The 25,555-nt window shown below is 43.1% G+C and overlaps 1 protein-coding gene across 3 annotated transcripts in view; it reads right to left on the bottom strand.

Annotated features, from left to right (window-relative positions):
* LOC129703924 (adhesion G protein-coupled receptor A3) overlaps positions 1-25,555 on the bottom strand; it is a 619,806-nt gene that overhangs the window by 361,289 nt on the left and 232,962 nt on the right. For all 3 annotated transcript variants that reach the window (XM_055646641.1, XM_055646640.1, XM_055646642.1), the window contains one exon: positions 17,687-17,850. In XM_055646641.1, coding sequence (XP_055502616.1) covers positions 17,687-17,850 — 164 coding nt within the window. The remainder of the gene's footprint in view (positions 1-17,686; positions 17,851-25,555) is intronic.

Raw genomic sequence — 25,555 nt, forward strand, 5'->3', positions numbered from 1 at the left:
TTATTTCAACCAAATCATTGTGGATCTAGAGTGCTACATTGACATTACAGTGAATGCAACAGATTTTCTTCTCTGAAACAAATTAGTGAAAGATGAGCTTTTTCAAAAATCTGCATTGTGGACATAATTCATAATTGATGATACTGGCTCTTTATTCTCATTCACCTAATTAGCTGAATTTAAATCCCCCAGCTGCTATGGTGGGATTCAAATTTAGGTTTTCAGATCCATGTCTCTGGATACTGGAGCAGTAATATAATCACTATGCTTTGAAAAGTTCTTCAATAAAAAACAATCTCGTTTTTTTTAAGGAGCTACCAGGCTAACTTTTGTCACCTTACTTGGGTCAATTATCGTGCTTGAGTTGCGATTGTATAATACAGTAAAGACTAGGAACTGCATTCATGGGAATTTACTGGTTTCAGGGAAACTGAACAGCAAATTGTTTTATCAGCTACTTACATGTGAGTACACAATTTTACTTCGGAGTCACGTGAGTGATTCCGTGAAGATCCCAGCCCAGTGCGCAGGTGCGGCATTATCGCACAGCTGTGCAAACTGCGGCCAGCGGGAGTCGGGCGCTCCCGCAACCAAGGACGTGAGGTAAGTACTTACCTTAATCGGGCCTTGTGGTTTTTTGCTCCAGGGGGAGCAAAGTAGCAGAGGAAGCGGCCCCCGTTCGACTCCAGCGAAGGAGCCGACAGTGGAGGGGGATAGGCGTTAACGGGACCGCACACGCTGCGGACCGCTGACAGGGAGCTGCGCTGATGCCGGTCCGCTGAACAGCTGTTTGGTTAACAGCAGCGGACCGGAGGGAAATTTAAAAACCCGACCGGCAGCCCTGCAGACTCCTGACAAGGAGAATCGCCGCCCGGGAACCGCTACAATGCCGCCTGAAAAACGGCAGGCAGCCTCTAAATACAGGTAAGACAAAAACCTTACCAATTTACTGGTTCTATAGGAATCAACTTCCTCCAACACTGGAACAGGCTGGAGACAGAAAAATAAGTATGTCTGTCTCCCCAAGCCAGAGGAGGTCATGGAGTTCAAAACCGCCAGGAGAAAAGGGGCACTGGCTGAATGCCAAGGGAGCTGACACTCCTACCCCAGTGCTATTGCACTAGCCATCTCCCTTGTCGAGGGATTGATGCAACCGCGGAGTTTGAGCTATGCCTCCTCCAATTTATAGCACACCCTTTTGCTCCCTCTTTTGAGGCTAGCTAAGGAGGCCAGGGCTGGGCTGGCTTAAACTCTGGGCAGGCGGACGAGAACAGCAGTATGCCAGGGGAGCAGGATCAGGAAGAGCTACTGGGTGTTGTGGGCCACTACATGGCTCCTCCACGCAACCATCTTCCCAAACAAAGCCCTGCAGGAGTAGGCCTTTCTAGAGGCAAATCCGCAGGCAGCTGGGTCAGCAGACTCGCAGACAAGAGCTAAAAGCAGCGAATTCTGAAGCTCCTAACAGAAGGGTCAAGATGTCACCGCCTTTGCTCGTTTTTCCACGGATCATACTCACCTGGCAGGCGAGACGCCATGATCCAAGGTGGTTCTCCCAGGATGAGACTATCCCGTTGCACTATGAGTGTGCTGACGCCTAAGATGTTCCCAAATTTGGGATACTCGACTGACATTTGTGCATATAAGACCTGCCCGCAACGCCAAATATACGGGGCTATACAAACCGCTGCTGCGGGAAGAGAGGCAGCTAAACCTGTGCGCCTCATGAGGGCAGGCCATGGAACGAGCAGGACATCGCATCCAACACCCAGCTGGCAGCACCCCTCGGCATCCACCAGCAATATCGAACAAGGCTGGTGAAAGCCTGGCGACCGCTTTACATTACCCCCATAGTTCTTTTTAGACAGGGGCCCAGAGCGGAGCCGTGGGAAAATGCGCCGCCCCACCGACAGCACCAGCATACCAGCAAAACTAGGCCTTCATGAAAAAACAATAAACATGGAGGTACGTAGTCTGGTTCCTCCCAGTTTACACTAAATAAGGGTGTTCTACTAACTGCGGGGGGGGCATTTACACTTGTTGATAAAGCATGGGATGCTGTCACAAATAACTAAAATATACTCAACAGTATTAGTGAATAAAAACAAATTCAAATTGGGCATATTACTGCCAGTTCAGCAATGCGCCCAAAGGGCATTTTCTCCCTCTAAGAAAGAGGAGTGAGAAGGTTAAGCTGAACTAGAAAGGCTCATTACTAAACGGATCATGGGAGTAAACATGAACCATTGGAATTTGTATCGAATATATTCACCAAAACTACAAAAGATGGTGAATGTAGCATCATCATTGATCTAATATCACTAAATAAATCTGTTGAGTATATACACTTTAAGATGGAGACGGGTTTTTGTCACTGCCAGACATCTGATCTCCAAAGGATACCTATGGCGAGCATTGATATGGAAGATGCTAACTATCTTATACCCATACACTAGGATCATTATAGATACCTAAAAAATTTTACCTGGATAATGGATATCCCGGTCAGGGCAACTATGGGAGTATAGAGCATTCCCAATGGTCTAACCTCAGCCCTAAACTATTATAAATATTAAAAATGGCCATGAAAATATTAAGAAAACAAGCATAATCATGGCATATATTGGATGATATCCTCATATTAGGGGAACAAAGGAATTAGCTGTGGCAGCAGTTCTAGCTACGAAACAGCTCCCTAAAGCTCTGAGGTTCATCCCACGCCCAGATAAACCAGAATTGAAGCCGTTAACTACCATGGATTATCTGGGCTTCAATAACAATTTCATCCATATGACTGTTACTTTGCCAAGGTACTTGGGTCACTATAATCAAATCATGAATGTACCCAATGAAGCTATATCACAATTACAGTGGTGGGCAGACATATATTTGGCATAGTTTTCAGCCCTATTATCATCACCAATCCCAACTTGGTTATTAAAAACCGATGCCAGTACTTTAGGCTGGGGAGCAACTAAACTCCATATCCAGCACAGGTAACAGATGGACCAATTCACAAACATCGTTACTACACACACCGGGCATCAACTACTTGGGATTGGTGATCGCCTATTGGGCTAAAAAGCATATGCATTTCAGATGCAGCACGTACATATGTGGTTACGGATTGATAATACTATGGTGGTGGCTTATATCAACCATATGTGGAGCATAAAAATCATTATTGTGCAACAAGTTGGTCAAACAGATCTGGCAATGGTGTGTCAAAAGACATTTTAACTATCAGCTGCCTATGTCCTAGGAAACTAGAACACAGTGGGAGACACCACGTCACGGGTAAAAATTTATGATAACATTGAATAGATGTCAAACCCAAAATATCTGCTAAAGGTATTAAGCAGTTTGGAAGCCAGATATCAATTTGGTTGCACAAGACGGAATCACCAGTAACCTATGTATGTGACTTAGGAACCAGATCAGAGGCAGCAGCGATAGATGCCTACACGCTGGAAGGGGGAATTTCTGCTTTGCCTTCCTCCCTTCTGCCTCATCAGTCGGGCACTTCGCAATACAGATGGAATCTGTCTCCGAGATATTGAACGTGCCTGACCGGCCTACACAGCCATGGTTCCCAGTTCATCACGACATGGTGGGCGAGTCACCTATGGATTTCCCTAGTGGACCATGGTTGCTGACTCAACCCAGTATCAGGCATAAGCCACCCATGCCAGGGAAACATCAAACTCCTGGGTGCAGGGTTTGAATAGACCTTACCAGGGACTGGGATTATCCAAAGGAACCATTACCACCATGTCGGCATCCCTGCGAACAGTCACCAAGAGCTAACATGGGTAAAATACTGCCACGACGCAGGGACAACATACCAAACTATTCAACCACTGACGTATTGGAGTTCCTGGAACATCCACACCATGACTAAAAGGTGAGTTACAGTGCCGTAAATACAGCATGGAGCAACTTGTCTGCTTATCTAAAACAGCAGGACAGCAGAGCATGGAGGTATACCCATGTATGGGATATCGGTGTGATATTGACATATCTCAGAGAATGGCACCAGCCAGATCCCTCAGCTTGCTCAATCTATGTTAAAAACGCTCATGCTTATGGCTCTCGTATACGTTCACAGAGTCCAGTCACTCCATAAAACTAGACTGGATAACATGGTGATTACCCCAGACGCATCACGTTCATATTCTAGGTCTGGTAAAAACCTAACTCGCAGGTATATGGGACTAGGCGAGATTATGAGTTCGGCACGGACTAGTAGGGTCGAGATGGCCTGTGTTTTCCGTGCTGTAATCGTTATATGGTTATATGGACCAGGAACGCCCAATTCACTGGTGGGATTCCGGGCCTACCCACCAGAGTCCAGGTTGAGAGTGGTGACCCATCTACTACAATATATAGACACAACCCACAATCTTAGAGGGAGAGGAAAGCCTATGGGTCAACCACAGAAACCCCAAGACGGGGTACGAGCCAAACCACTCCAAGGTGGCTCAAACAGGTACTGAAAGCTGCCGGAATAGATAATAATACATTTTAATCCCATTCCACTAGGGCAGCATTGATATCAGCGGCTGAACGAATGGACATCCCGATTGACCACGTTCTCAATACGGCAGAATGGTCAAGGGAACGACGTTCAGAACATTTTTTATTGTAAACCGTTGATAAACCTGATTTAATTGCAGAAAGAATATTACAAACTGCAATATTAATTTAAGCTCAGGGGAGCTCTTTATGTTGTTATTGTTAACAAATACCTTTCTGTTTTTTGTGAAAGCAGATCCACTGGTTGATTACGATAACACTTCCTCCCTCAAAAACTTCGGCAGTGAGTGAAATAAAAACTGTTACACGGTTTGAAATCACAGACCTTTGAAGTCTTCACGGAATCACTCACGTAACTCCGAAGTAAAATAGTAAGATTAAACGAGTACTTACCAGTATGAAGTTTGATCTGTATTTTATGAGGAGTTACGGTGAGGTATTACGTGCCCTCCGCTCCCACCCTCAATATATAGATCAAACTAATAAACTGATGTCTCATGATCTTTACTATCTTACTTCAAATATTGTGTCTATCCTGTGATTTCACACCGCTGCTTCGAAGTATGCCGCACCTGCGCACTGGGCTGGGATCTTCACGTAATACCTCACCGTAACTCCTCATAAAATACAGATCAAACTTCATACTGGTAAGTACTCGTTTAATCTTACTATTAAATAGGTAATGCAATAAAGCCCTGGAGGTTACATAACTGAAATCACACTTTTCATGTGTTTTGGGGATCAAATTACCCATTTAAGGTAATTTCCTGCATTTGATAGGACCTGATATTGGAGGGTTTTTTTAATTGAAAATGTCAGGAAATTGGAACATCATTTTGTTAAAGGAAATGGAAGCCACAATTATGAGGGGAAAAGCCACTTAAATTTATGAGGCAACGTTGTGTCAACCTCTTCCAATACTGCAAGAGAAGTGATCATCACAAGCCATTAATGGTAAAACAAATGTATGATCTTCCATAAAGTATTGCAAAACATTTCTTATTTAGTTGTGCAGGTGTTAATGACTAAGATAAATATTGGATGAATTTTGCCAGGACAATAGCTCCTGGTTATCAAGTGGCCTTAGTCAGAATCTCAGCGGTACGCTAGGTGATGCATATTGACTGCTGATGCCCTGCTACACCTTTCGACCCAACTCACGAGTTGGAAGGCCTAGGACTTCTTACTTAAGGACCTACTTATTCATTGATGATTAATATTGGAGTGGGAAGAACATGGGGTGTGTGTCGTGCAGCCAGTACCTTCTGGTGGACATGTATATCTTTTAATTCTTGGAGACATAAGGAAATGCAGATGCTGGAATATCGAGCAAAACATAAAGTGCCAGAGAAACTCAGCAGGTCAGGCAGTATCTGTAAAGTGAATATCCGAAGAAGGATCGCAAACTGAAATGTAACCTAAGAGTGACACAAATGCTGGAGTATCTCAGCAGGACAGGCAACAGGCAAAAAAAAAAAAAAAAATTTGTTCGGCACGGATTTGTAGGGCCGAGATGGCCTGTTTCCGTGCTGTAATTGTTATATGGTTATATGGTTAACATCTCTTGAGAGAAGGAATGGGTGATATTTAGGGTCGAGACCCCTCTTCAGACTTCTCGACCAGACACATCACCCATTTCTTCTCTTCAGAGATGCTGCGTGTCCCGCTGAGTTACTCCAGCGTTTTGTGTCTAACTTTGGTTTAAACCAGCATCTGCAGTTCCTTCCTACACTACTGCAATGTAACTTGTTCATTCCCTCCAGCACTTTGTGTATAATTCTTGCTGGTCTAAAATTGACCAAATTCCTACCCCACAAGGTATGATAGACCCCACATGGTACCTTTATAAAAACAAGATTTAAAAAAAGAATACTACAACTTGAAGAAAGCTGAGAGGAAAGACATTTTGTTTCGCAAACAAAATTAGCGAAGGACATTGTTTTATACAGTCTAACTGTCTGGAATTTCAGAGGAGGATGAACTTTTCAGGGTGCTGATAAACTTAGGTCTCTTCCTCATCAAACAACATCTTTGTATTTGACAATGGTTGAATTGGGTTAGGATGCACAGTCTTAGTATTTACTGGGCATGGAAAAGCCAATCTCAAAGGGTGGGATTGACATCAATAAAATGCCACGTGATTTCCCTTTATCAAAGAAAACTAATAGATTCATTAGACCAGTGAAATTGGCAGGAACCCGCAAACGGAAATTATATACAAACTGTGAAGTGTTATGTCTTGATAAGAATGATGAGGAGAGGCAATAGGAATGGCATCAAACAATTCAAGAAGGCTGAATGAACAGGGTTACAGAGGGCAGATGCATATAAATCTTAGAAGCTGACAGATGAAATTAGCACAATCATGCGGTATTCTTGATTTTATTTATAATCGAGATGCACATAAAACCCCGTCTCAACTGGAAGGACTGCTGGGTCCCTGGATAGAGGTAGGGAAGGATACAGAGACAGGTGCTACATCTGTAAGGGAAAGTACCTTGGGGAGGGGGGGGGGGGGGGGGGTAGTCGAAGGGGGGGGGGGGGGGGGGGGGGGGAGGAGGGATGAGTGAATGAAGGAGTTGCGGAGGGAGCAATCTCTGCGGTAGGCAGAAACTGGTAGGGGGGGGGGCGGGTGGAGAAGCGAGGTGGCTGCTGGTGGGATGACGCTGCATGTGATGGGAATGTCGGAGAATAATGTGTTGGATGCAGAGGCTGGTGTGGTGAAAGGTAAGGACCAGTGGTACTCTATCCTTGTTCTGTTTAGGGAGAAGAGAGCAGAATCATGGGACACAAAGGACACAGGGGTGAGGGATTCATCTATGTCAGTTTGGCAGAAACCACATTTACTAAAGAAAGAGGAATGGAAAGCCTCATCTTGGGAGCAGATGCGGCAGAGATGGAGAAATTGAGAGTAGGGAATTGCGTCTTTGCAAGAGGCAGGGTGGGAGGGAATGTAGTCCATATAACAGTGGGAGTTGGTAGGTTTATAGTCAATGTCAGTTAATAGTCTGGCCCCTGCGATGGGAACAAAGGGATCAAGAAAGGGGAGAGAGGTGTCAGACATAGTTCAAATTAATTTGAGTGGAAGTTAGTGGTAAAGTTAATAAAATTACTTGCTTTTTGGGCATTAGAATTGACCATTTCTATTCTAAAGAGCCTGTCCCACGAGCATGCGACTGCATGCGGCGAGCGCGACCAAACCGGAAGCGGGGACCGCACCGAGGTCAAGTGATCCCCGTACAGGGCCTATCTCACCAGCATGCGCCTGCATGTGGCGAGCGCGACCAAACCGGAAGCGGGGGCCGCGCGGAGGTCAAGTGATCCTGTACGAGTTCGAGCGAAGTCCGCGGGAAGTTTGTGCGTGATGTACGGCGTCAAGACGCTGCGTGCGGTGTCGAGACGCTGAGCACGCCCGTCGAGGTGGTGCGTATGGCCTCAATGCGGCTGTGGGCCGGCAGGCCGTTGCCGCGTGGAATAGTTGGACAGTGCCAGTTTTTCGAGCCCCGCGCGATGTCGGGACCAGCTCCGCACAACTCCATACTGATCCAGCGATCGAAGTGGGACCGGCCCCGCGAGGCCGTACGGCTCAAGCGACCATGTTAGGTCGTGCTTGCCGCATGCAGTCTCATGCTCGTGGGACAGGCCCTTAAGTCATTAATCTATGATACTGGTTCATTTGTCTGTATGTCATCAACTATGACAGTGGCCCAACCACATTGTTCGAGATATTTCCTTTCCTCTATACTTTCACTGATTGGATTAACGCTGTTCATTCTTTCACAGGTGTTTTTTCAGAATGTTTGTTTTATTTCAGATTTCCAGCATTTACATTTCATTTAACCAGCATCACTAATTTCAGTTCAGGCCAGTTCCCGGAAAAGGTGTCCAAGTTTTCCTCTCTCCATAGATGCTGCTTAATCTACTGGATATTTAATGAGTCACGAGTTCATAGTCCAGAGTGTTTTATTGTAACATGTACCAACAACAGAACAATGACATTTTTACTTGCAGTAGCTTAACGGGCCCCTAAATGCAGTGCACAGGTAAATATAATCCAACATTTCAATAAATTAATAAATGTATTGCTTATGCACCAAATTGTGGTCCATAGTGCAACAATGGCGCAGCAGTAGATTAGCTGCCTTACAGCGCCGGACACCCAGGTTCAATCCTGACTACGGGAGCTGTCTGTGCAGAGTTTATACGTTCTCCCCGTGACCTGCGTGGGTTTTCTACGAGATCTTTGGTTTCCTTCCACACTCCAAAGACCTACAGGTTTGTAGGTTAATTGGCTTGGTATAAATGTAAGATATAAACAAATTTCCCCTGTGTGTGTAGGATAGTGTTAGTGTGCGGGGATTACTGGTCAGCGCGGACTCGGTGAGCCGAAGAGCCTGTTTCTGTGCTGTCTCTAAACTAAATTAATTTAATTCTTCTGTTTCGGGACTTATGACAATAAAACAGTCTTGACTTTTGAACCAAAGACATAGTCCTTATGGGTCTGTCCCACTTAGGTGACTTTTTAGGTGACTGCAGGAGACTATGCAGTCGCCACATGGTCACCACATGTTCGCGAGTGGTTGCCGGGGAGTCGCCTTCATGGTCGTGAGGAGTTCCCGCATTCTGGGAACTAGTCGCGGCCTCATTTATGGTCGCCGTGAATTTTTCAACATGTTGAAAAATTAGCGGCGACCAGAAGGAAGCCGCCATGGAGAGTAGCGAGAATTCCCGTGCCGTAGGTGGGTCGCCAGGAAGTCCTAGTGGGTTGCCAGGAGGTCGAAGGTTCTCTGAGGTTCTCGTAGGTTGTAGCCGGTGCTGACCGGTGAATTTCATTGGCTCATTGGGGGGAAAAAAAGGTAAGCAGTAGTTTTCAGAACCAAGGATAACCAACCGGTAATGTTAAATGTCCGCCGAGTTTCACAGCCATGTATCTCTGGCTTCTTAAAAGTTTTCTCCACTCCTTCTCCCCCCTTCTCCCCCATCTACCCCCGCCCCCCCACCCTCCCTCCTCTTTTAAAGGGCTTACCGTACACTGTGCTTTAACTGTCTTTTTCATGTTCATCGCGGTGTGTGTCTGTTTTCACCTTGGATTTGCAATGTGGGAATGTTTTAGACAGTGCTCCCCCGCTTGCCCTGTCCCCACCTGCATAACGGGCTGGTGAAGGAAGCGAAGCGATGTGTTTGTGTGTGTGTTCCACTCTGACAGTTGCCGGCAATCGTCTGAAAAATCGGCTAAGTGGGGCAGGCCCATTAAGAAGTTAATATTTGCTGAGGTTAGTGTTGTGTTGGGAAGAAGACTAACGATTGTTGGGAAGAAGCTGTTCTTGAAACAGTTTTTAGTTTTCTATGCCTTCTTGCCGAAGGTCAGAGCAAAAGGAGAGTGTAGCCAAGGTGGTGTGGGTCTTTTGTGATATTGACTGCCATTTCAAGGAAGTATTTTCTTTCAATGGTGGGAGGTCAGTACCTGTGATGGGCTGGAGCATTTGAGTTGCCAAACCAGGCCGAGATGCAATCGGTCAGTGTGCTCTCTGCCGCACAGTTGTGGAAGCGCAACAGAATATTTGTCAACATACCTAGTCTCATTAATTTTCCATGGAAGTAGAGGGTGCTGTTGAGCTTTGTGATTGCATTAATGTGCTGGGCCTAGGACAGGTCTTCAGAGATGTGAACACCGAAGAAATTGAAGCTGTGGACTCTTTCCTCGTCTCTTCAATAAGGATAGGTCCGTGGATCCTCGGCTTTCCTCTCCTGAAGTCAACGATCAGCTCCTTTGTCTTGCTAATATGGATTGGTGTTCTTGGACCATTCAATTGGATTTTCACTCTCTCTCCTATACTCCGACTCAGCATTATCCATTATTTGTTTGGCTACATGGTCATGGGTAATTGGAGAGAGTAGAGTAGGAGACGGGGCACACAGCCCTGAGGTGCTCCTGTGTTGAAGGTTATCGAAGAGGAAGTGTTGTTGCCAATTCATACCGATTGTGGTCTGTCAATGATGATGTTGAGGATCCAGTTATATAGGGATGAGGAGAGACCATGTTTTATGTGTCTGATTACAAGATTGGAGGGAATTATGGTGTTGAACATCAAGCTGTAGTCGATAAACAGCTTAATGTATGTCCTCTTATTGTTCAAGTGGTCCAGCATAGAATGAAGAATCAGCGATATCTCATTTCCTGTTGGTCTATTGCAGCAATACGCAAATTGTACTTATTGAGACACGTCAGCTAAATCTTCTTGAGTACCGGTATTATTGATGTCCTTTTAAAGCAGGTGGGAGTCTCAGATCTCTGTATTGAGAGGTGGAAGATATTCCCAAAACCTCCTGCCAGTATTTCCAGTATTTTTCTCTTTGTTCCAGATTTCTGGCACCTGTAGTGTTGTGCTTCTCACTCTGCCAACATTTTGGTTTGTTCTTTTCTCTCTCTCTCTCACTGTCCTCAATCATCAATTAAATAGATGGCTCTGAAAGGATCGTTGACTGAACATTCCCTTTCCTTTCTCCACCCTCTCCCTTTTCTGCAAACCACTTCTCCATCTGTCATGAAATGTTAAACCCGAGTCTCCACAGAATTATGCCTGACCTGCTGGGTATATCCAGAGCTTTCTGCTTTTATTTCAAATTTATAAGATCTGCATTTTGTTTAACTTCCAATGAAAGTAAAACATTGTGCCAAAGAATGCACCAGTTGAAAAGATGTTGCAAGTTAATTGTAATATTTATATGAGAATTAAATACATATCTTAAGTGGAAAACTATTAAGAGCAAGGAAGTGGCTTAATTGGTGTATACAACATAAGGTGAAAACAGTAAGTATGTTATTTCACTCCATAATTTTATCATTATTAATCGAGGAAGAGTGTGGAGGTTATGGGTAACTGTTGAGCTATAACTTAGATGTTTAGCAACCTAGGCCATGTTATGTTGTAAGTTCTTTCAATCAAAGAGGATCAGTTCAGAATTCTTTCATACTGTATGGCTTTTTTTGGGACAAAACTCCCCCATATTCTTAGTTGAGCCACCTTATGCCTCAAAAAAGATCTACATATTTTGGTAAAATTGACAGCAAGATTCTGAGCTGCAGCAAACCATCTTCGGCAGAATATTTCATTACTCATTTTATAAAAGCACTTTGTTTGCAATCTCATTGACAAGGAAGAATTGCTGGAGATCCCTTATAATAAAACAGTTTTTGCATATTCTGTAAAAGTAATTTGCTCTAAAATAAAAATCTATGGGCTATCTACTGATGCAATAGAAAAACATATTTCACTATGTCATGGATTATTGATTGGGGACGATCAGCCATGATCACAATGAATGGCGATGCTGGCTCCAAGGGCCAAATGGCCTCCTCTTGCACCTATTTTCTAAAAAAAATAAAATAAAATAAAAAATAATCCTGGCACCAGATTGCCCAGATTCCACCAGTTGACAAATTCATATAATTTTTTTAAATGCAATATCGAAGAAACAAATTTTCTGCAGGAAATCATTTTATAGAAACATATAAAATTATAAAAGGACTGGACAAGCTAGATGCAGGAAAATGTTTTCCAACGTTGGGCGAGTCCAGAACCAGGGGCCACAGTCTCAGAATAAAGAAGAAGCTATTTAAGACTGAGGTGAGAAAAAACATTTTCACGCAGAGAGTTATGAATTTGTGGAATTCCCTGCCACAGAGGGCAGTGGAGGCCAAGTCACTGGATGGATTTAAGAGAGAGTTAGATAGAGCTCTAAGGGCTAGTGGAATCAAAGGATATGGGGAGAAGGCAGGCACGGGTTATTGATTGGGGACGATCAGCCACAATGAATGGCGGTGCTGGCTCGAAGGGCCGAATGGCCTCCTCCTGCGCCTATTTTCTATGTTTCTAATCTGTCATCATGCTACAAGCAGTTAAATAAACTGCAATGAATAGACTCTCTGTCGTATAGCCAGTCATTCATTTGGATACAATAGTAAACTTGCAAAATATACTTTAATCCACGCTTTGGTTCTCGGCATGATAGCTTGCATGCAGTTGATTTGCACTCTGTCAGAATACAGCTAGGCACAAGGATTCAAATGACAAACTGCACTTGCGAATTACATGCAATCAACTTTTCAGCACTGATTAGGTTTTTCACGTCAACTTAACCTGATATTTCCAATTATGATTGCAGCAATAACATTGCTTGAGAAAGGCTTTTGTAAGAACTGGCCTCCATAAACAAATAGCGAGGGAACGAATATCATTTCAAATTATTCGACTGACTGCAAAAAAACAAATTGCTCTCAGTTTTATAATTTATCTATTATGGGTACACAAAATAGTTTTGGTGAAGAATATTCTCATCTGTCCCGTCCCAATGTCAATGTGTTCAAAATCGTGGTATATTAAACAATAGTCAACTGGGCTTTGTCCTTATCCAAACGGCATTTAATCACAGATGTACAACATCAATCCTGAGTATAAATGTCATGCCTTTGGCTCACATCTGATCAAATCTACATCTGTTTTGCATTTTTTTGGTTTCTTTCACACAGAACTACTGCTTCCAAACATAAATCACTTGCCACTTTACAAATGGAAGCCAACCTCTGGAAGCTGTAAATTTTGTACCATAAGGCATTCTCGTCTAAAGTACATGTCAGATTCCACTTTCTGCAGGAACATGTGCAGGCAATGGCCATGGTAGACAGCAAACAGCCAAGCACTGCATAACATGGGACAAGGGAGATTTTAAATCCCTTATGGGCCTGTCCCACTTAGGCAAATTTTCAGGCGACTGCCAGCGACTGTCAAGTCGCAGCAGGTCACTGAAAAACTGGCAAATGGAACGGCGACTGTCAGAGAAACACACACAAACACACACACACACACACACACACACACACACACACACACACACACACACACACACACACACACACACACACACACACACACACACACACACACACACACACACACACACACACACACACACACACACACACACACACACACACACACACACACACACACAGCTTCCTTCACCAGCCAGTTATACAGGCAGGAGAGAGGACATGTGAGGGGAGCACTGTCTGAGTTAAATTCACACGATGCAAAGCTAATGTGATGCAGACACACACCACGATGAACAGGAAGGTTGGCGCTGTAATTGAGTCGGTGAAAGCACAGTGTAAGGGAAGGGTCATTTGTCATTTAAAAGAGGGGGAGAAAGGGGGAGAAGGGACAGGAAGAAGGAGTGGAGATAACTTTTAAGAAGCCAGAGATACACGGCTGTGAAGCTCGGCGGACATTAAAGGGCCTGTCCCACTTACGCGACTTTTCACCAACTGTCTTCGACCTTCAAGCTTGATGGCACTCGCCTGAAAAACCTCGAGCTGGATCGACTGTCATCAATGAAACCACAAGCTGGATTGACAGTCAGCATACACACACACACACATCGCAAAGGCGGGGGCCAGGGAAAGCGGGGGAGTGCTGTCTGAAATTCACACCCGCGATGAACAGGATGGTAAAAGACGGCTGGCACATTTACAGTAAGTCCTTTAGAGAGCGGGGGGAGAAGGGGAGCGAAGGGGAGTGAAGGGGAGAGAAGGGGAGAGAAAGGGGAGGGAGGAGGAAGGAGTGGAGACATTTTTAAGAAGCCAGCCAACTTTTAATAAAGTTCAGCAGGCATTTAACATTACCGGTCGGTTTTCCTTGGTTCTGAAAACTCCAATGAGCCAACGTCTACCTCGACTGCCTATAACTACACGGCGACCCCACTACTACTGCACAATGAGTTCAAAAGAACCATGCCGACTCATTTTTGCTTAAACATTTTTCCCAACCAAACAGGTATGCGGGAACTTCTCTCAAGCATTTAGGAGAGTTACTCATAGGACCACGTGTCGACCATGCTGCGAGTTTGTGGTGAGCGCAAACCCTTCTAAACTCGCAAATTAGGTCGTCATAGTGGGACAGGCCTTAACATTACCGGTCGGGTATCCTTAGTTCTGAAAACTACTGCTAATGTATTTTTTTCCCAATGAGCCAATGAAAATCACCAGTCAGCACCGACGAGAACCTACGACAACCTACGATCACCTGGTGACCGCCTACCACTGCACCAACTGGACCAGAATTCTTGCTACTCTCCATGGTGGCTTCATTCTGGTCGGTGCTAATTTTTCAACATGTTGAAAAATTAGCGGCGACCAGAATGAAGCCGCGACTAGTTCCGAGAATGCGGGAACTACTCACGACCATGAAGGTGACTCCCCGGTAACCACCCGCGAACATGTGGTGACCATGTGGCGACCGCATAGTCTCCTATAGTTGCCTAAGTGGGACAGGCCCATTAGTCTCTCTAAGAAGCACAATATAGCTCGTGGGCATTCTCTCTCTATATATAGATCTCTCATTGCCGTCTGGCCCTGATTACATGATTGGGATTCGAGGAATATCTGAAAGATCCTACTGTACTCAGAGGCCAAAGTAGCAGGTTATAATTACATTTATGAAAAGACAACAGGATTGGAAGGAGTCGGCCACTATTATTGTCTAATTTTACTCATTAAAATCAGATCAGAGAGCTGTTTGATTTGTGTTTTTCCAATGCTCAGAGTAGGCATTTTTAGAACCGTCCCCTCAACGCGCGGTTGCCGGAGGGGCGGCCTGTGGCGTCACACACACACTAACCACCCCCTTGATATTATATTAATATTATTCATTGGCTCCTTTTAGCCCATCCCCACCCTATCCACTGCCAAATAGCCCCCAACTCACAGTGGGAGAGAGGAGGAAGAAAGGGGGAGGCCTGGGAAGGGAGAGAGAGGTGAGGGGTAGGGGGGGAAGAGGAGGGGGGAGAGAGAGGAGGGGGGGAGAGAGGAGGGGGGAGAGAGAGGGAGAGGAGAGAGAGAGAGAGAGAGAGAGAGAATGGGAGAGAGAGAGAGAGGGAAAGAGGGGGGAAGGGGTGGGGTGGAAGAGAGGTCGGGGGGGAGGAGTGGTGGAATAGAGGCCGGGGTGGTGGTGGGTGAGAGGTCGGGAGGGAGAGAGGCCGTGGGGGGAGAGAGAGGTGCTGACTGAGGAGCTGAGAGAAAGCGCCGAAAGCGACCCCGAGCATCTTTTGAATAACGGGGGTTGTAGATTAACCCTTATTAGTTCATGCCATTTATAACCTCCACTGCACATATGTGCATGCCACCCTTTACATGGTATTACGATAGTACACAAGGTCAGCTAAATCTCTCTCTCTCTCTCTCTCTCTCTCTCTCTCTCTCTCTCACACAAGCCAACAAGTTAGATGAGAATGGCTGGCTGTTTGAATGTTCCTGTTTGCCTATGGAATAAAGATTGATCTTCACCATGTGAGTGGTGCTGTGGATCATTCATAAACATGGTGATAAACAGGGGTGAGGGGGGGGTGGTGGGGGGGGGGGGGGGGAGAGATGAGGGGGAGTGGAGAGGAGGGGGGAGAGGAGTGGGGGGGAAGGAGGAGGTGGGGAGAGGGGGGCAAAGTCATTGTGACGTCATCAGTCAAAGCCAGACGTTTTTTTCCCAAAGTTTCTTCAGATTTGTGAACATTTTGATTAATAACTCGAGAAATAATGCATGGATGTTTCAAATAAGACAATTTTGGAGTCCACAGGATAAATCTCTAATGGAATATGTACACATTTTACCGTTAGCGCGTCATTTTTTTGAGACGATGTGATTATACACACACACACACACATCCAAGGTCAGAGTTTTATAATTATAGAGATTCAAGAACATAGTGAAGGTAAAACTAGTCGAAAAATATTAATCATATTTGTGCCATAAAATATATTGCCTTTGCTGTCTTAATGGCAGACAAATGTGGTCTATGTTAAACATCAAGTTGCCAATACGAAAAGTTCTAAGTTAATATATCACCTCTCTGTAAGTGTCATTGTTGTCAATGTGAATAAGATTGCAGCATGTGGCTGTATTGACTTAGTGATGCGTTGTTAATAAAAGTGCCACATAAGCTACAGCTCATTAAGAATTGCTCATTAATAATTCCTGTGCTTCAGCAATGAGTAACCAATTCATTAGCCCCTGACACATCCTAATCGTTTGTGAGAAAAGAAAGCAAACATCCGTGGGTAAGAAAAGCAGTTGATTCATGGTATAAAAGGTCAAATTTTCTTGGGAAGCATTTGAGACTGAATGCCATTCTGACAGTCAGCATGCATGCAAAGGTACCGAATGAGGATTATGAAAGATTAATCTTATAAAGATTCACGAGGTTTTATTTATTTTTTCTGGTGTAGTTTGTAGTTTTCAGTTTTGTCAATGTCACAGTCACAGAAATTCAGCTGTAATGAGGATTTTAAGAAGATGAACATCTCACTGGCTGACATTCAGGATGCTTATTGACAGAACTACTGTGAAATGTGGTAGTGCAGTTCTTGAAAGATGCTGGGGATTTGTTTAAATCTTAATTAATTTCTTCTCAGTCAGGGAGAGACAGATGATTCAGGCTGCATGGATTCTGGCTTCAATTACCCACAAGGTCTTGAGTTGAAATTGATTAATTATTCTCAATTCCAAAAACAATTCACTTGGCCATCTTGCAATCTAATTCCTTCCACCTCAATTTTATCAAAAAAGCTACACGCTCACTGAGTCTTCAAGGCAAAACATGTGTTTTAATATATGCAGCCCTGCTTGCAGTCTGACAGTAAGGGGAATCGGTTCGGATGAGTTTTAAAATACCTCAACCTATCATTTCTTATTGATGATATATATAACCAATGGTGACAGAAGCATATTCAGTGGAGCTGCTGTCTCACAGTTCCAGTGATCTGAGTTCAACCCTGACATCTCGTGCTGAAAATGTGGAGTTTGCACCTTCTCCCTGTGTGCTCCAGCTTCTACCTACATCCCAAGAATGTGTGGTGTGGTAGGTTAATTGGCCACTGGGAGTTATATTGCTCCTAGGATGTAGGATAGTGTAAAAATCTGGGGGAGTTGATAGAAATAAGGAAAGAATAAAGAAAACATTGGATTAGTGTAGGATTTTTCTATGGGGTGCTTGATAGTTGGCAAGAATCTAAAGATCTGTTTCTGTGCCCTATGACTCTGTGACTCAGTGACTTGAATCTAGCATAATTTCCTCAATCATATATATTTTTTTAACTTGCACTTACCACACGAGAGCTGGTTTTCTTTCAAAGTTTTGAACGGTCTTCCTTGTAATGCTCTTGGGTAGATGCATAAAGTGTCATCTGCTATTCGAACTGAAACATTTTTGGCCCATTGCAACACCCATTTAAGGTTGCAGTCACACATTAGAGATTCGGTGCGAAAGTGCCTGCAAGAGTTAAATTAATTTTAATATTAGGCTCCATTTTAAAAAATGGATATAAGGCACAATCAAAAACAAATTAAACATTGCACTCAAACAATATTTCATTCTGGGTATTTCTTCAGCAATATTGTGTGATCTCAAAAGTTAAGCTAGTTTTTATTCAAATCAGTCTTATTTTAGCAGGGCAGCAGCAAGACCATAACTGGGGTACTGCAATTTTGGTCTCCTTTTTAAGTAACATAGAAACATAGAAAATAGGTGCAGGAATAGGCAATTTGGTCCTTTGAGCCAGCACCACCATTTAATCTGATCATGGCTGATCATCCAAAGACAGTACCCTTTTCCTGCTTTCTCTCCATATCCCTTGATTATGTTAGCCCTAATAGTTCTATCTAACTCTCTCTTGAAAACATCCAGTGAATTGGCCTCCACTGCCTTCTGTGGCACGATAGATGTGCATTAACACTGGAGACTGATGAATAGAGGGTTTACTAGATCGGTTCTTGAGATAATGATCTTTTGAGATAGTTGAGAAAGTTAAGCCTTTATTTATTGAAGTTCACCAGAATGAGAAGTGCCCATATATGATGCCAAAGGCACTTGAGAAAGAAGAGGTATTTCCCTTTAGGAGGAGGTTTGAATTAGTGGATGTAATAAGGTGTTGTACATTTATCAGAAACGATGATGAAAATGCTCTCTTTTCTTATTGCCATGATCCTTTGGAATTTTATACTCCAGAGAGTTTGGAGACCAAGTCACAGAGAGGGGTTGATTTTAGGGACTTGAAGGGATTCAAGGATTATGGAGAACATGCAGAAAAGTGGAGACGAGGCCGAATGAATTATCACTTTATTGAAACATACAGAGGCTCCCAAATATTGCCTACCCCTGTTCCAACTCCTGTTCATATGTAAGCTGAAAACTTAGAACTTACCGCAACATAGATCTGAACAGTATGTATTTTGTTTATAGAAATCGGTTCTCATCAAAATACATGTACTGTAGCTACCATGATGTAAGTGTTCTCCAAATTATTGATATACAAAATATTTAGCACACATATTTTTGAAAGTCATGTGTCTTAAAGGTATTTTAGACATCAAAACACATAAGTAAATCGAGGAAAAGACAAGGGGAGTTACATAAAGCTAATGTGAATTCTTGGTCTGAAGAAGAATCCTTACCGGAAATTTGACCTATCCAATTTCTCCAGAGATGCTGCCTGACCCGCTGAGTTACTCTAACATTTTGTGTCTATCTTTGGTATGAATCAGCATTTGCAGTTCCTTTTTATTATGTTATATTATATGATATTATATATTATATTATATGATATTATATGATATTATATATTATATGATATTATATTGTACTGTATTGTCGTGTAGTATAGTATATTATATTATGTTATACTACATGAATTCTTGTATGTTTACTTGCAATTAAATCTGTTTCATAGCAAAATTTGTTTTGGAGACTGTGTGTTAGGAATGTGCTCCAGTAACTTTACAACTAAAACTAATAAAACCGTCAGCAATGTTAATGTTCATTTCACATTCAATTAAAATACTTTTAAACAGTACAATGATCGATTGTAATAAGATCAGTTTCCAGTCTGGCCAATTTTGCAATGCAAATAAATTTGATAAAAAAGTAAAGAAAGGCAAGAAAAAAATGTGACAAAAATGTGCAAATCTCAAGACCCCTCAAAATTATTTCAAATTACTTATGAAGCAGAGATAAACACTGCAGTCAAATGGCAGACAGCAAGGTTCCACAAACAAGAAAAGAAAAATTGGTTGAGCCTTATCCTTTTCTTTCAGTCATGCACAAAATAGTTGGTATTCAAGCACCAGAGAACAATGCTGTCCCAGTTGTACTATTAAATATACTTGAAATTCTGAAATTCCAACAGGAAGTAACAAATTATGTTAAAAACCACCCTTCCGTCCAAACTATATATTAGTTCTGAAATATTCAGTTAAAAAAAAAAAATCAAGAGAGACTTCTTGGAATTGCTGCACAGAAACCTTGATGGTGCTGGTAATCTCTTATCATTGCTGTATTTATTTATGGTAAGGTTCATGTACAAACTTTGATTAAGGACCTTGTTTCATGCTATGTAGCATTTGCAATTTGGACGAGTTGTTGCCATTCCAGGCAGGTTCTGAATTGGTACTCTGAACCGTCTGAACAGGATCAACCTAATTTTGGTTTTCAATTGAAAATAAACAAGTATGAATTTCAACAAATGTAATAGTTTCAATGCTATTTATAGGGTGTTGAGTAGAGTAATGCAACAATTCCAGTTAGGGTTTCTAACCCCAAAAAATATGTTTGTGTTACATGCTGCACTTTAAATCCGCCCCACTGGTGAAATATGGTAAGATACTTTCACTGCCATGACATCATACATCTAGTTTCCTATTGAAACTAGATTTCCTACTGTTAAGTTTTGTGCCTATATAGCTATCGTCCTGCTTGTGAATAGCATCTTACTTTAACAGAAGGTCGCAGGAAAAAAAAAAGTTAAATTCCTCTTCCTATTCAGTGCATTGCAGTGGAAGTCTTTGCCACATTCTGTCTCAGTCTACAAAATCTCAATAATCCCACATCTTTGCTTACACCTTTACAGGTAATGACGAGAAGCATGTTCTTGCACTCGATGATAATTCTGGGGCCATTTTAAATGCAACAGCTACAATTCTATCCTGAGCCCCTCACCAGCCTCTCGAGTGCCTTAGTACTTTTATTTTAATGGAAATATATTTACTTCCTTTATGAAAGAGGTCACTGGTGAGAAATTCCTATTTGGGCATTGTCATACTTCCTGCATTTCAGAATGTACCTAGAAGTTGATAACAAATTAAATTACGTGACACTTATTTATCCAAATACTATGTCTATGTCTATGGAAACATTTATAGAATAATTTCCTTGTTTTATATCTCTCTCTCTATATATATATATACATAAAACAAGGAAATTCATCTATATATATTTATAATGAGCTTCAGCTATTGGGTGGCATAGTAGAGCAACAGTCTGTGCGGCTGTCTCACAGCTCCAGCAACCTGGGTTCTATCCAGAATTCAGGGCTCTCTGTGTAGAGTTTGCATGTTCCCATGTTTGCATGTAAGGATAGAATAAGTTGCAGGGTTACGGGAAAATAAGAGGGGACAGGAATTGCTGTGCAAGGCGCCATATGGATACAATGGACCAACTGACCTTCTCCCATGTTAACTTAAGTAAACATTAATTTCCAATTAATCAAAATTTGTAACTTTAATAATGCGGCTAATTGCGACCAGACTTGAGGCATTTTAGATTGAAGAAGGATCTCGACCCAAAGCGTCACCCATTCCTGCTATCCAGAGATGCTGCCTGTCCCGCTGAGTTACTCCGGCATTTTGTGTCTATCCTAGATTAGTTGATTATTGGGTTGCAAATTTAATTGACCTGGTCTTCATTATTACCCCTCTCTGATGATTGTTGAGAAGGCAGAGTTTAGTTTAGTTTGGAGAAACAGCATGGGAATAGACTCCTTGGCCAACTGAGTCCATACTGACCATTGATCACCCATTCACACTAGTTTTCTGTTATCCCTCTCTCTCGTCCATTCCCTACATACTGGGGGCAATTTACAGAGGACAATTAACCTACAATTAACCTGTCTGTCTTTGGGATGGAGTAGGAAATGGGAGCATCAAGAAAAAGTGGGAACCTGGTAGAAACCCACATGATCACAGGAAGAATATGCAAAATTCACACTGACAGGTCAGGATCAAAGCTGGGTCTCTGGCACTGTGAGGCAACAGCTCTGCCAGTTGTGCCATCCAACTCACTTGAGGTGAAGATAGACACAAAATACTGGAGTAACTAAGCTGGGCAGGCGGCTTATCCGGAGAAAAGGAATGGGTGAAGTTTCGGGTCGAGACCCTTCACTTGAGGCAAGTTGTTTTTTAGAATCACTGTAGCCAATTAAATAGGATGTTCCAGGATTTTGGCTCAGTGGCAAGGAAGGAACAACTGTATATTTCAAAGTTAGAATGGGGACATTAATTAGAGGGATTGTTTTAATTGTTGCAGATGGTGTTCCTGTGCAATTCCAATGCACAGGGACACTAGCAGCTGCAGAGAGTAGTGGACTAATCATGATCCATCATGGGCACGGCTCGCCCCTCTATCAAAATCATCTACATGATGGTGCTGCCTCAAAAAGGAGGCATCTATCATTAAGGATCCCCATTACATGCCCTCTTCTCACTGCTACCATCAGATTAGGAGACCCAAAAGCATGAAGTCCCACACCATTAAGGTCAGGAACAACTTATCTCTTACAATTAACAAGTTCTTGAACCAACTTGCACTACCCTATTTCTAACTTCACAACAGAACACAAAGGTCCACCTGTTGCACTACCATGAACCTGTTTGCTTATTTCTAAGTATGTTTTTGCACTAATGTATTATTTTCCCACAGATTTCTTTCTTGCAGAAACATGAGGGGCAACTTTTTTGCACAAAGCATGGTAGGTGTATGGAACGAGCTGCCAGAGAATGTAGTTGAGAATGTTGTTAAAAAAACATTGGACAGGTACTTGAAGGGATATGGGCCAAACACAGGCAGGGTGGACCTATGTAGATGGGGCATGTTGGTTGGTTTGGGCAAGTTGAGGAAGGGCCTGTTCTACGCTGTATGACTCCATGTCTTGATTAGACTTGAATAGTTTGGTGCTGAGGTAGGATTGTGGTTAGGGTCATGCAGCATGGTTGATGGGATGAAACTGTTCTTGAACTTGGAGGTTAAGGTTCCCATAAAGTATTCAAAACCATGTTGGTAAGATGGGATAACTATTCAACATTTACACTTTTCAACATCATGGAGCCAACTAGCTCTGCTATAGAGGAATGACAAGGATTTTAAAGAGGTAACTCGGAGAAAAGATTGAGTAACTCGGAGAACAGCTATGTTCACAAATGTGTCACAATTGTCACAGAACAGCTGAAGATTGGTACTGAGGTTTCAATTACAGTACTGCAGTTCCCAATGCAGTTCCCAATGCAGTTACCCAATGTCTTAGGATTGCCATACAAGATTAGGCTGCTTGTATTACCATACAAGCTTTCCCGCTGGGCCGCAGCTGCAGATTGGGAATGTGGCCGGAGGCCTTTATCGAGGCACAGTGGTCTCGATGCCGACCGGATAGCTATGGAGAATCCCGGGTCATAGCCAGGCCGGGGCCTCGCGGGTCGGATGAGCCTCGCCTTGCGGGTCGGAGCACGAGTCAGTGGAGTGGCCGACGGAGCCCGCAGCTGGGATCCGGCTTTCACCGTGACGTCACATGTGACAATAAAGTTTTCATTCATTCTTGCTGCTACCATAGAAGAAAATAAGCGAATTGCAAGTTACACAGTTCTATGCTGCACCAGCAATCTATCAGTCTGTTCTCCAACAGGGGTTAGGATCTCTGAAATTGCCTTGAAAGCAACCTCCCATTTATCATGGCCTGAATGTCATTGCCTTCATCTCCAGGTGTAATGATTTATTGAGATGGCTGAAGACAAAACATTCTACAACTCGTGTCATAACTGCCTTTGTGGACCTCAGCATTTGAACCAATTCTGAAAAACTAACAAATAATTAGAACGATAGTAACAACCAGAAAATATCTGGCAATTATCGTGTAAGAATCTGTTCATCATAATAGTTCTGGTGATTGTATGAATGCTTATCTATATCTGTTCTTCACTGTATCTTGCTATCCAAGGTACAGTTAAAACCTTTTGTTGCATACTAACCAGCCAGCAGAAAGACAATACATGATTACAATTGAGCCATTTTCAGTGTATGGATACATGATAAGGGAACAACGTATTGTGCAAGATAAAGCCAGCAAAGTCTGATCAAAGATGGTCCGAGGGTCACCAATGAGATGGATAGTAGTTCAGCACTGCTCTCTGGTTGTGGTAGGATGATTCACTTGCCTGATAACAGCTGGGAAGAAACTGTCCCTGAATCTGGAGGTGTGCGTTTTCACACTTCTACACCTTTTACCTGATGCGAAAAGAGGGAATGGACAGGGTGAGACTCATCCTTGATTATGCTGCTGGCCTTGCCGAGGCAGCATGATGTATAAATTGAGTCAATAGAAGGGAGGTTGGTTTCGTGTGATGGTCTGGGCTGCGTCCACAATCAAAGAATAAAGTTAACTGGAATGGTGAGCCACAATAACATCAAACCAACATTCAACAGAACTTGCTATTTCCCTTACACAATAATCCCATATTCAGATTTACAGAGATTTTTCACGTGTGTCTTATATCCAAACAAATTTGAAACATATTTTTCAAATTGCTGATGTTAATCCTAAAGGAGCTGAACTCAAAACAGTATTTACGATGGGATGATATGTGATAATGACCATTGCGTATTGTTTTGTACATTCCATAAACTTCACCGAGGACTTCATGAGTCGTGAGTGCATGTGAAATATGAAAAACATTAATTTTTGGCACATTGCGGGGAAATTAGACCATGAACATGATTGCTGACCAATCCCACCACCTCAGCCGTTCCCAGACCCATTACAACAGACAATAGACAATAGGTGCAGGAGAAGGTCATTTGGCCCTTCGAGCCAGCACAACCATTCACGATGATTCATGGCTGATCATCCACATTCAGTACCCTGCTCCTGCCTTCTCCCCATTTCTCTTTACTCCACTATATTTAAGAGCTCTATCTAACTCTCTCTTGAAAGCATCCAGAGAATTTGTCTCCATTGCCTTTTTGGCAGAGAATTCCACAGATTCACAAGTCTCTGGGTGAAAACATTTGTCCTCATCTTACCTGACTTGTCCAACCACACACCTGGCAGTTACTTCATCACTACTCTCATTCTAGGTCCTATGTGCCATCCCATTAGTTGCTCAGTTCATCAGAGATGTACAATTCAACAAACCAGTAGCAATTTAATGGGAAACATTACAATCCTTAGGCACAACCAACCAGAGCTTTCATAATCTTGTTTATTTGTGGAGATCTCTTCAGCTATCTGTTGTAAGAACAGGATTAGGACTAGAATCAAGAGCATTTGTACACCAAGTTGCTGAAAATCAATATTCTTTCTTTGTTATTTGACTGATTTTCTTATATTGAATGTATGTTGAGGAACAGTTTAGGGATCAACCGAAGTATAGTTCAAGGGCTGGAAAACAATCTGATACCATTTATGTTACTGCAACATGTTATTTTTATTTATTTGTTTCTGTTCATTCAACAAGGACAAATACATGCTCCAGGATAAACACCAGATTGTCCACCAAAGAAAACACACCAGATTAGGTAACTCCAGACCTTGTTTGCACTGAACGGTTGCCTCCCCACACTAAAGGGGCTGTTCCACTGCGGCGACTTACTCCGCGAGTTCAGAAGAGTGTCTTCGACCTTCAAGCTCGAGGGCACTGGCCTGAAAAGTCTCGAGCTGGATCAACCGTCAGCGATGAAACCGCGAGCTGGATCAACCGATCGCGCGCGCGCACACACACACACACACACACATGCACGCACACACCACAAAGACGGGGGGCTAGGGAAAGCGTAGCGCGCTGTCTGAAATTCACTTGATGACGAGAGGGGAAGAGAGGGTGGGAGAAAGGGGGGGGGGAAGAAGGGGGGGAAGAAGGGGGGGAGAAGGGGTGGGGAG

This window comes from Leucoraja erinacea, chromosome 15 (assembly GCF_028641065.1).
Source record: "Leucoraja erinacea ecotype New England chromosome 15, Leri_hhj_1, whole genome shotgun sequence".
Taxonomy (NCBI): Eukaryota; Metazoa; Chordata; class Chondrichthyes; order Rajiformes; family Rajidae; genus Leucoraja; species Leucoraja erinaceus.